General features: G+C 47.2%; 2 protein-coding genes across 2 annotated transcripts in view; both read right to left on the minus strand.

The window, feature by feature from the left end:
- Positions 1-305: 305 nt before the first annotated feature.
- On the minus strand, positions 306-7,993 carry mcm2 (minichromosome maintenance complex component 2). Its single transcript, XM_068719926.1, has 20 exons — positions 7,925-7,993; positions 6,588-6,787; positions 6,319-6,491; positions 5,843-5,973; positions 5,613-5,751; positions 5,435-5,532; positions 4,927-5,048; positions 4,397-4,604; positions 4,172-4,306; positions 3,899-4,090; positions 3,698-3,791; positions 3,544-3,622; positions 3,053-3,224; positions 2,848-2,974; positions 2,457-2,569; positions 2,123-2,287; positions 1,773-1,847; positions 1,513-1,695; positions 1,228-1,383; positions 306-827 (listed from the first exon to the last, which is right to left on the minus strand). Exons 1-20 carry the CDS (start codon positions 7,928-7,930, stop codon positions 717-719), a joined length of 2,679 nt encoding a protein of 892 aa, XP_068576027.1. The 5' UTR covers positions 7,931-7,993; the 3' UTR covers positions 306-716.
- A 945-nt stretch (positions 7,994-8,938) lies between these two features.
- Positions 8,939-12,006, minus strand: part of pigu (phosphatidylinositol glycan anchor biosynthesis, class U) — a 7,266-nt gene continuing 4,198 nt past the window's right edge. Inside the window, exons 8-12 of the mRNA XM_068719937.1 lie at positions 11,383-11,537; positions 11,122-11,265; positions 10,915-11,039; positions 10,394-10,536; positions 8,939-10,305 (exon numbers count right to left, since the gene is read on the minus strand). Of these exons, the coding sequence (XP_068576038.1) occupies positions 10,192-10,305; positions 10,394-10,536; positions 10,915-11,039; positions 11,122-11,265; positions 11,383-11,537 (681 nt within the window). The 3' untranslated portion in view covers positions 8,939-10,191. The remainder of the gene's footprint in view (positions 10,306-10,393; positions 10,537-10,914; positions 11,040-11,121; positions 11,266-11,382; positions 11,538-12,006) is intronic.

Here is a 12,006-nt window from a genome sequence, read left to right on the forward strand (position 1 = left end):
ATTAAGCACTAACATTAAAAGCAGATTTCATATATTATTCTGCTTGAGTACTTTTACTTTTGGCACATTTTGATGCTAATACTTTTGTAGTATTTCCACACTGTGGTATTGTTACTTTCACTTCTTTATATTAAATATTCAGAAACATTTATTCCTTTGTGAAGATATAGTTTCATGTAAAAGTCAGCGACTGTTAATATTAGTGATGCATTCAGGTACAAGCGTTCTGATGAAGCTGGAGATAATTAGTTTATTAAACCTCATAAAGTCACTCAGAGCTTCAGTTAGATCAATAAAGAGACGAGTTTAACAAAAACAGTTTAATAAGGAAACATTGTATCAGCATTATCAAACATCAGAACAATCACAGACGTCAACATGTACATTTATTTACAATCAGAAAGAGAATAAGGAAACGTGAAGGAAGTTTATGTCTCTTAACATTTTAACATCGAGATCTCTTCTAGAGTCGTGACCTGAAATCACGTTCATCAACTTTCTTTTATTCAATTTTGGATCCAAACTCTTCAATTCACCACGAGATCACATGACCAGTGTCCACCTCTTTCAGATCACATCGGGTCAACACATGTTGGTGACAGTTTGTTGTTCTCTCTCTCTGCTTCCTCCATCAGATCAGAGCTACAGGTAGCCCCGCCTCCTCCTGGAGTCCAGCATGACGATTGGTCGCTGAAACAGGAAATGGGGAGGGGCGTCTAGAACTGTTGCAGGATCAGCTTCTTCTTCCCATCGTGGCTGAACTTGTTGGAGCGGAAAAGGTCGCTGTCGTAAAACGATGTCAGGTTGTGAATGTTGATCTGTCGGGCCTGGAGGGAAAGAGAGAGACTTAGCTTAGCTGCGACGCTAACTCTCTTAGCTACGACGCTAAATCTCTTAGCTGCGACGCTAAATCTCTTAACTACGACGCTAACCCTTAGCTACGACGCTAACCCTTAGCTACGACGCTAACCCTTAGCTACGACGCTAACTCTATTAGCTACGACGCCAACTCTCTTAGCTATGCTAACTCTCTTAGCTACGATACTAACTCTATTAGCTACGACGCTAACTCTCTTAGCTATGCTATGCTAACTCTCTTAGCTATGCTAACAATAGGTCATGAACGAGAGTAAAAAGAACAAAGTTTCATGATGAACTCAGACTGACGGGTAGCGTTTGGTCTAGACATGGTCCCTGAATGCACCGTTTAACCCCTTCCCTCCTCACCTTGTCCTGCAGGTCCTTCTCTACGACCTCGATGGTGTCGTTCTGGACTCCGTAGCGGTTCCTCTGGTAGGAAACCTGCTCAGCGACCAGCTGCTTGAGGATGAAGAGCAGCAGCTCGTTGTTGTCCCTCCGGAAGGCCAGGTACCGTGAGAAGGTCTGGAACACACGGGTCAGTGAACATTACACGAGACGGCGACAGACGGGTCAGTGAACGCCACACGAGGTGGTGACAGACGGGTCAGTGAACATCACACACCTGAGGAACATAAACACACACACACTCACCTTCCTCATGCTCCTCATCACGCTGAACTTCTGCGTGTCGATGAAGCTCTCCAGCATCACCCTGATGGCCATGTTGACGTCGTCCTCCAGCACGTAGTCCCTCAGGTGCATCTTGGCGTGGGCCTCGGCCATGCGGATCATGGACTCGATGTGACGGACCGTGATGGGGATGCTGCCCGTCGCCTGTGAGCGGAGAACAACGTTAAGACCAACGGCTGTTTCTACAGATGTGCAGGACGTCTCGGGGGGCCACGGCTCACCATGGACTCTTTACGGAGGTCGCTGTAGATGTGGGCCACCTTGTCCTGATCCATCTGGTTCAGTTTGGGATGAATCTGCAGACCAGAAGGAATAAATCAACATTTACACGCAAATTATAACAAATCATTAGAAAGAAGAAAAAAAAAAAAAGGCTGAAAGTTGAATTCCTTTGATCATTTATTTAATTTGAGACACTTATGATGTGTTCAAGGACCGTCGGAAAGATGAAAATCTGATAATGTAGTTTTGGCGACTAATGAGTAAGAGCAGGAGGAACCAACACCAGTGAAACGTTCACGTTCTTCAGTCTTCTAGAAGTAACTAGTAGTGGTAGTTAGTAACTAGTTACCCTCTCCTTGGCGTAGATGATGTACTTCCTCAACAGGTCCTGAGGAATCGGAGGAACGTCGGACGTGTTGCGCAGAACCACTTCTTCCAAGGCCACGCCCCCTTCCTTGTTGCTAGGGTGATGCTTGATGTGGGAGCCAACCACGAAGCGAGCCAACATCTCGTCCTGGAGAACGAACCAATCAGGAGAGAGGAGAGAAGGAAGTCATGTTAGTCAGCAGAATATCGTACTTCTTCAGGATGTTCAGAGAGAATGTGTGTGTGTGTGTGTGTGTGTGTGTGTGTGTGTGTGTGTGTGTGTGTGTGTGTGTGTGTGTGTGTGTGTGTGTGTGTACCTGAACAGGGTCCACAGTGTCTCTGACGACACACAGAACATCAAACCGGGACACGATGGGCTCCGTCAGGTCCACGTTGTCAGAGAAGGTCAGCGAGGGGTCGTACCGACCGCCTGTAGGAAACAAACCAGGACGCCATCAAGTCACCGCCACAAGAGGACCGTGACTAGCTTCGGGTCTCTCTTGTTTGACCCGTGACTAGCTTCGGGTCTCTCTTGTTTGACCCGTGACTAGCTTCGGGTCTCGTGTTTGACCCGTGACTAGCTTCGGGTCCCTCACGTTTGACCCTTGACTAGCTTCAGGTCTCGTGTTTGACCCGTGACTAGCTTCGGGTCCCTCACGTTTGACCCTTGACTAGCTTCGGGTCCCTCGCGTTTGACCCGTGACGTACCGATGGGGTTGGAGGCGGCGACGATGGTGCATCTGGCCTGCAGCGAGGTGACGATGCCGGCCTTGGAGATGGAGATGCTCTGCTGCTCCATGGCCTCGTGGATACTCGTCCGGTCTGCGTCGTTCATCTGAGAAGGACACGGTGGTTCGGGTCAACTATCGTTCTCGGAGCAGACAGACGGGGTCGTACAGACGTCTCCTCTCACCTTATCGAACTCGTCGATCAGACAGACGCCGCGGTCGGCCAGCACCAGAGCTCCGGCCTCCAGGGTCCACTCTCTGCTGACCGGGTGTCTCTGGACATAGGCGGTCAGACCGACGGCCGAGGCTCCCTGACCCGTGGTGAAGACGGCTCGACTCGACACCTTCTCCACGTACCTGAAGAAGATGTACAGAAAAAATGAATCAGTTAATTTTTTCCTCGGACGAGGACAGAGACTCTGAGGGCTCAGATGAGGACAGCGACTGACGTCTTGGATAAGGACAGGGACAGAGGTCTCGGATGAGGACAGAGACAGAGGTCTCGGATGAGGACAGAGACTCTGAGGTCTCGGATGAAGACAGAGACTCTGAGGTCTCGGATGAAGACAGAGACTGAGGTCTTGAATGAGGACAGGGACAGAGGTCTCGGATGAGGACAGAGACTCTGAGGTCTTGGATGAGGACAGAGACTGAGGTCTCGGATGAGGACACTTACTTGAGGAACTGGGACTTGGCGGTTCCCGGGTCTCCACACAGCAGCACATTGATGTCTCCTCTCACTTTGTGTTTCCCTCCTGCAGGAGAAGACGAGTCGGTGAGGAACAGAAGGAGTTAAACAACAGAGATGTTTCCTTCAGGACGGTACTCACCTGGATTCTTGGGCTCTCCTCCGAACAGGGCCAGAGCCAGACCTCTCTTGATGTCCTCGTGACCGTAAATGGACGGAGCCATGCTGGCAAAGATCTACAGAGACGACGAGACGGACAGTTTAGAAACGCCTTCAAGGAAACGAGCTCCGTTCACTCCGCTTCCTTCCTTTCCTATTCTGAGTTTCAGGACGTAGACCTCACCCGCTCCCCGATGCGCTCGTCCTTGGAGAGGGCGACGATGGCCTTCACGTCCTCGTCGGTCAGCTCGGCCACGGCGACGCCCTGATCTCTGCGGGTGATGTGATTGGCCAAGATCACGGTGGCGAACACGGGGAAGCCGTTGGCCATGTTCAGAGAGCCGTCGTAGTTGTTGTGGTAGACGCCCGTCAGCTCCTGAAAGAAAGACCCTCGTCAAGCGTCTCCCTTTGTTCGGTCTGAGAAAAGAGGATTTGAGATGAATGTTCTCAAACTCACGATCTCGTCTCCGGGCTTGCAGTGGTCCACCAGGTCGGCCAGCAGGATGGCGTCCTTGGAGCGGGGGAGGCGGCCGGCGGCGACTTTACCGGGGCTCTCCTGGATGGTGATCCTCTGGTAGTTCTGGTACACGGTCTGCAGGAGGAACACCATTGGTCAGTTCACCGAGACAAGATGAAGAAAAGGCTCGGGTAACAGACTCCTCCTCCTCCTCCTCCTTCTCACCTCCTCCATGTTGATCTCAAACGGGCCCAGGGACTGACACTCGGGACAGGAGCCCGGCTTCACCTCCTGGTTCTGGGACTGGAAGAAGGGTCCCAGCACGAAGTTGCACTTGTTACAGTTGTACTTGACCATGCCGAGCTGAGGCAGGACGCCGGTGCAGCTGCTCACCACGCCGCTGGTCCGGATCAGCTGGTTCAGGTGCAGCTGCCTTCAGGGGAGGACGGAAGAAGAAGAGATCCTGCTTCTTATTTCAGAAATCATTTGCACAACATGCATTATTAAATCATTCCATCTGCTCGTGTTGGACTCGGACGTCTCAGGAGAAAACGACCGTTTGTGTGTAGTTTTATTCATGTAACCAATTTACCCAGAAGGCTTTGCAGTGTGTCTGAGTTATAGACGTGGAAATGGTGTCAACGTCAAAGCTGAAAACATGTTTTACTGTAATTATGTCCAAATGTTATTAAAATTAAGTTCTTTATATGTACTAATACACCTACAGTCCATAATACTACGTAGTACAACGTTACCTGAGGGAGCGGATCTCCTCCACCAACGGCAGGTTGCAGATGCGGACGTGGATCTCGTGGGCGATGCGGTCGTATTTGGGGTACATGGCCAGAACCACCTCTTTAGCGGCTTCATCGAAGACCTGAAGACACAAAGCGGGTCAGACAGGTCCGTCTCTGTGGAGCTTGTGAACCTCTGTGGTCCAAATGACCTGGAGGGGATCTGTGGTCTAAAGATCTGTGGGGGGATCTGTGGTCCAAAGACCTGGGGGGGTTCTGTGGTCCAAAGACCTGGGGGGGTTCTGTGGTCCAAAGACCTGGGGGGATTCTGTGGTCCAAAAACCTGGGGGAGATCTGTGATCCAAAGACCTGGAGGATCTGTGGTCCAAAGACTTGGGGGATCTGTGTCCAAAGACCTGGAGAATCTGTGGTCCAAAGACCTGGAGGGGATCTGTGGTCCAAAGACCTGGAGGGGATCTGTGGTCCAAAGACCTGGAGGATCTGCAAAAACCAGCAGAACTAGACTCACCTTCAACATCTCCGTGGGAGCCTCAGGCAGGAAGTAGGCCAGAACGTGCTCTCTGGCTGCCAGGTCCTCGTAGTTCACCACCAGACTCTCTTTGTTCTCTGGGAGTACAGGACAGGGTGTTGGTTCACTTCCCACCAGAGACGGAAATCCTCAGCAGACATCTTTTATTTTATCCTACCTTTGCACATGTCGCTGATCTTCTCCTTGAACACGTTGTGGCCGTTTTCGTCCACGTGGGTCCTCAGGAAGTTCTTGAAGCGGTTGTAGATCTCCAGCCGAGGCGCCGCCATGGAGACCCACTCCCTCACCGTGTGACCCTGCAGAGGAGACGAGGACACGGTCGGGTCGGTCCGGAGGGGAAGCGGCAGTGCATCGGTGTACTAGTACACAAGTACGAGTATTTACTACCTTCATATCCTCCAGGTTCTCGATGCTCTCGATCATCTCCTCCTCCTCTCCGTCGGCCACGCCCTCGGCTGCTCGCTCAGCCAATCGCCTCCTCCGAGCCGCCGGCCGCTCGTCGTCCTCGTCTTCGCTGTCTGGACGACGATGAAGACGAAACATGTTAAGACCTCTTCAAACACATCGGCATCACATCTGTCTGCTTCTCTAAGGACCGCATGAGTCCACCTCTCTGATCCACGTCGACCAGAACGTTGGTGTAACATGAAAAATGTGCATATTATTAATATTTCTGGATTCTGTCTTCTATTCCCATGATGCATTGGGGGATGTAAACAAGACGTATACTGTCTGAATGGACTTATGGAGTTTTCTTTAAACATATGACATCAGAGACATGGATCATATTCCCTGTGTTTAGATTGTGAGTCATGACTCAGGGGTCATTGATAAACCACTTCCTGTCTGTAAAGACTCCTCACCGTAGAGCAGTCCTCTCCTCAGCCTCCCGCTGACTCCTTGCTCCCGGTCCCTCCTCCTCATGGCCTCCTCGGCGGCGGCCCGAGCTCCGGGCGACAGCTCCGAGAGATCCTCGTCCTCCAGGTCCAGACCTTCAGCCTCGTACTGGTCCAGAGCCGGGATGGCTCGGTAATCCCTGAGAGAGAGAGAGACGAGGAGACAGAGACAAACGTCACCGAAGCTCACAAACGCTCCGACACGGCGCAAACGAGCCGTCCTCCTCCGTCCTCACCTCTCCATCCCATCTCCGATCAGCTCCTCTCCGTCCCCGTCCTCCTCCTCGTCGAGGACGGGTCCGTCTCCCAGAAGACCCTCAGACTCGTCCTCGAAGGGGGGCAGGTCTCGTCCGGGACTGGAGGTCATGTCTCCTCTCCTGGAAGTCATGTCTCCTCGGTTCGGACTAGTGACAGCGTGGAACGACTCGGAGGAATCCTGAGAGTACAAGGAGTACTTCATCATGAGGTACTAGTACACAGGGCGTTACTGCATGAGGTACTAGTACACAGGGCGTTACTGCATGAAGTACTAGTACACAGGGTGTTACTGCTGTGTTTACTTCATCATGTGGTACTAGTACACAGGGTGTTACTGCTGTGTTTACTTCATCATGAGGTACTAGTACACAGGGTGTTACTGCATGAAGTACTAATCCTGAGAAAGTAGACGGAGTACAAGGTGTTTACTTCAATAGGAGGTACTAGTACACAGGGTGTTACTGCTGCGATTACTTCATTATGAAGTACTACAGCTCAGTGTAGTACTGCATAAAGTACTACAGCTCAGTATATTACTGTGCTGTATTTCTACTGTGTTCTTTTGATGTACTTGTTACTTGTTCTTAGGCAGTACTCAGTATTTTAATCTGTTATATTTCTTTAAAATCATTTTGGCCACATTTCCCTTAAAGAACAATAAGAAAATGTTTATTACTTCAAATGAATAAGATGATGATGATGATGAGGATGTTTTCTAACACTGATCTTCATCATGGAGGTAAAGTTAGCAGATAACTTTATTTTATTATTTTGTCTTCTGTGTGAACTTCTTACAATATTATAATAATAATAATAATAATAATAATAATAATAAAAAAACACAAGCAGCTGCTGTCTTTAGTTTAATGTTGAGATATATATATATATATATATATATATATATATATATATAGTGTGTTCGTAATTAAAGAATATAGCATGACAAGTAGAATCACGTGGACAGACAGCAGAAGGTAGCGTTAAAGAAGACGCTGGTGGTGTTCTCGTGTTCTCTATGTTCTCGTGTTCTCTTATGTTCTCGTGTTCTCAAAGGGAACATCACAGAGTGAGGCTGTTTGCTGAATCAGGGACAGTTCTTGACTGAATATTAAGTATTTATATTTATCACACTTTAATTCTTCTGATTAAAGCTCAGACTGTCTTTGTTGTGAAGACAAAAGGACGTCAACCATCATGAAAGACTACAAACGTGACTCTGTTTGGTTTAACTCGTTCAGTTTAACTCATTTAAACACATGAAGCCGTGAACCAGACGCGTTAGTCTGATTTAAATCAATTAAATGTTTTTACTCACCGCCATTGTTGCTCTTCTGTCTCTTTCTGCTTCAACTGAACTCACGTCTTCTTCCTGACGGCGAGTCGCTTTTCGCGCGAAAGGACCACGTGACGCTCAAAGCCCGCGAAAAGTCATGAATATCTAAATCGTCGCAGACGTCGGGGTCTCTTTATTGGTCGGTTTGATGTAAAGAGGCGGGGCCTTCAAATCAGAAGAGCGTTTGTTTTGATGTGAAGCACCGGAGGAGGTTTGTTCCGCCGGTGTGTTGGACAGGAAAGAGGGGCGGCCCGCGGAGTAAAACAAGCGCACCCTTCACGGAACTGTGGCGCACGGGCGGAGTTTAATGACGTGTATCATATTTTTCCCGGGAAAATTCTGTGCTGCGTGCGAATGTGTTTCCCTGCTGGTCTCAAAAATGTTTAAAAAAGAAATAAAAAAGAAATAAATTATTATAAACGTCACTGACCAACATTTCCAAAACACCATAGAGGTTGAGGAACATGTGAATAATAATGCATGATAAAAACTAAAATAATAAATAAATACAAGGCGAAGTAAATTAATAAAGAATCGTTGCCATGAGGATTCATCTTCACGGTACCACGAATGATTAAATGTGGGGCCAGTCCGTCCAGTGGGTGTTGAGATATGAAGAGAAACTGTTACTGGTGTTAGAGGAAGAGTCTAGGGACCACTAAAGTCATTAGGGTTCATCTTCAGGGAGCATGAATATATGTACAAACACTTCATCTATCCAACAGTTCCATCAATATTTAGCTTACTAGAAACCAAAAACAAAAGTCAACCTGAGCTGAAGAAGAAGAAGGTAGTAGGATTCATCCTCTGGGGACCATGAATTCAGGTCAATCTATCCAACAGTTGAGATATTTCAGTCTGGACCGACATCAAGCTTTGGTTCATGGCTGATGAGTTCATGATTACACATTAATATGAAATGTTGCTGCTCTTATTTCTGACTTCACACATAAAGTAATAAAGTGTAAAGATATGACGCATTTTCATCAGAACACCTGGAGTTTAATCATCATCATTTATGACTTTTAATATCTGTAACAAAAACAAACATTCATATGTTCAGTATCAAAAACAACAGAAGAAGAATCAAAGAAAACTAATCAAACAGTGCAGAAAATAAATAAATATCACACATCTTCTCCCTCGTTGGCGTCATCGTCTGTTTAACCGTCATCTTCTGTAGTTTTACAGTGAGCTGAGAAATGATTCCAGTTTGAGAGATCGGTTGTAAATTATATAAATTATTATGGAACAAAAACATTCCTCTGTGGACTTCAGAAGATAAATATTAAAATGTTTAAGGCTTATTTTAAGGGCGTGATTAAAGATATTATTTAAAAAGACGCGTTTTGTTCGTATTAAATGCTTGTTTTGTGATCTAAAGCATGTGTGAGTTCTCAAAGAGTCAGTTTGATCACACGGTACAATGTACTATGATGAGTACTTTGTATACAAGTAGTACTGCAGTACCATGAGTATAATGAGGTGTTTGAGTGACGAGTGACAGAATGGTAAATACCAGTTTCCTACTAGAAAACCTTGTCAAGCGGTTTGTTAAACCTTCAGATGTTCAAACATTCATGATGTCGTCTGTCAGCTGGTATCAGGACGTCTAAACACATCTGTGGTTGTTGTTGAGTAACCATGGCGACGTCGTGTCGATGAGAGGAAACACTGCAAATGTGGAATTTGTTCATTTAAGATCAAACGAAGCTTTTAAAATATTTTCCCACCACAAAGAAAATCAGTTTTAACTCAAAAGTAATCTGACAAACATGAAACAACACAAACTAAATGTGTGAGGAGGGTCTGGATCCCCAAATCTCTATCTTTATCTTGGTGTTTAAGGATACTTCAAAATAAAAGCCCCAACAGAGCAAAAAGCTCAAAGCTGTGTGAGAGTTGGTGCTTCAAAATAAAAGCTGTCCAGGATAAACAGAGCGTCTAAATAAGAAGACAACTTCAAAATAAAAAGGTCACCCTTGCAGCCACAGGTTCAAGGTAAAAAAAAAAAAAGTGAGGCTTCAAAATAAGAGCGCTCCAAAGGAGAAACAGAAAACAAGACGTTTAGTTGTTGGTTTGATTTCTACACCACATCGTGTAGTGTGTGTTTACAACGTCTTACCAGACGGACTCTCTGAGGACCAGGACTCTGAGAAACTCTCTGAGGACCAGGACCCTGAGAGACTCTCTGAGGACCAGGACCCTGAGAGTAATGTTTGTGAGACCTCCAGCTGAGGAGGCGTGTCTTATTTCAGCACCAGCGTGGCCTCAGAGCCGTCCTTCCTCTTCAGATACAGGCCGTAGCTCAGGTGGTGTTCTCTCCTCAGGAAGGCGTAGAAATAATCCGACACCAGCAGAATCTGAAAAGAACGAATAAGAACATCAAGACGTAGATAAATCACAAAATGATCGACTAGATCTCGGCTGGGATCAGGAGCTCATTCCCACCTGAGCCACGTTGAACAGCAGCGTGATGGCGTAGTAGAAGTTGGAGTTGGCGCTGCCGGCGTAGATCCAGAGGTGCCAGAGGACCGGGAACAGAGCGGAGCAGGCGAGCAGGACGCAGGACACCAAGAAGATGTTCCTCAAGACTGAGAAACCAGGAGACAGAGACCTTGTTTTCATAGCAGTCTACATGGCATGGAGGGTCTGAAACACGTAGTCTTTGTGCTTCACTGATAGAAGAACATTTTACATTTAAAGTAAAGTAATACTCTGTAATATTTTCCTTTAACTAAAGGTCTGTTGGGAGGCAACACAGTGGTGATTAAAGCACACCTGCAGTTACAGCTCATCACCACAGGGGCCGCCAAAGAGAACCAAACCAAATCTTTGAGATCGCGACTTAAGTCTAGCTATTTAAATATATATTTTTATTATTAATATGTGTCCAGGTGTCACTAGTTATATGCTAAATGTTAGCATCTTATGATATTTAATATGTAAACTAATAGTGAATACACACTCACATCGGTGCAGGTGGCTCCACACAGGGAGGAAGGCCATGTAGAGAGAGATGTCTCCCACAGTGGGGTAGGACTTAAAGATGGAGATCACTGCTAACTGCATGAAGATCAGGAACACTGGATGATCCCTGAGACACAGACAGAGTCAGAGTCAGAAGGACAGACAGACAGGACAGACGGCGAGGACGGACAGACAGACAGAGGACCTACTTGAGCTTGATGGACAGAGGGATGGTGTAGAAGAAGACGTTGATCTGGAAGACGCAGAGGAAGAAGAGGCGGAAGTGTTCAAACATCTCGGCGAAGAAGTACCAGAAGAGTCCAATGTTTGGGGTCAAGTCTGGTACTGAGAGACTGGGGGGGGGGGGGCAGACGATATGAAAATAGATTTATTATAATTGTGTTATGATGATTATATCTAGTTGTGATAACTGCACAAAGACTGGATGTCTCCTGTCTGCTGTGACTCACATGAAGCCGTAGACGGACGGCAGGTAGTCCCAGGAGCCCAGCAGGAAGAAGGAGAGGCCGACGATGACGAAGAGGCTGCCCAGGTACATGAAGGAGTACTGAGCCACGAACCACCAGAAGCTCCACCGCTGCAGGTTCACGGGAATGTACTGCCGCTGAGGGAGGACAGGAAGAGACCATCAGAGGGACGTGAGGAGACAACGAGGACTCTCTAAACTCTCTACCCACCTGCATGAGGTAGACTCTTTAGACTCTATTCACACCTGCATGAGGTAGACTCTTTAGACTCTATTCACCTGCATGAGGTAGACTCTTTAGACTCTACTCACCTGCATGAGGTAGACTCTCTAGACTCTACTCACACCTGCATGAGGTAGACTCTCTAGACTCTACTCACACCTGCATGAGGTAGACTCTTTAGACTCTACTCACACCTGCATGAGGTGGACTCTTTAGACTCTACTCACACCTGCATGAGGTGGACTCTTTAGACTCTACTCACACCTGCATGAGGTAGACTCTTTAGACTCTACTCACCTGCATGAGGTAGACTCTTTAGACTCTACTCACACCTGCATGAGGTAGACTCTTTAGACTCTACTCACACCTGCATGAGGTAGACTC

This window comes from Cebidichthys violaceus, unplaced genomic scaffold, assembly GCF_023349555.1.
Source record: "Cebidichthys violaceus isolate CVI_PGR_0920_01 unplaced genomic scaffold, fCebVio1.0.p SCAF_243, whole genome shotgun sequence".
Taxonomy (NCBI): domain Eukaryota; kingdom Metazoa; phylum Chordata; class Actinopteri; order Perciformes; family Stichaeidae; genus Cebidichthys; species Cebidichthys violaceus.

Excerpts from the sequence above, each read along its gene's own strand:
- mcm2 (XM_068719926.1), bottom strand. Across the intron at positions 5,974-6,318 it reads GAGGAGAGGACTGCTCTACG|ACAGCGAAGACGAGGACGAC; the intron begins GTGAGGAGTCTT and ends ATCGTCGTCCAG. Across the intron at positions 5,752-5,842 it reads AGAACCTGGAGGATATGAAG|GGTCACACGGTGAGGGAGTG; the intron begins GTAGTAAATACT and ends TCTCCTCTGCAG.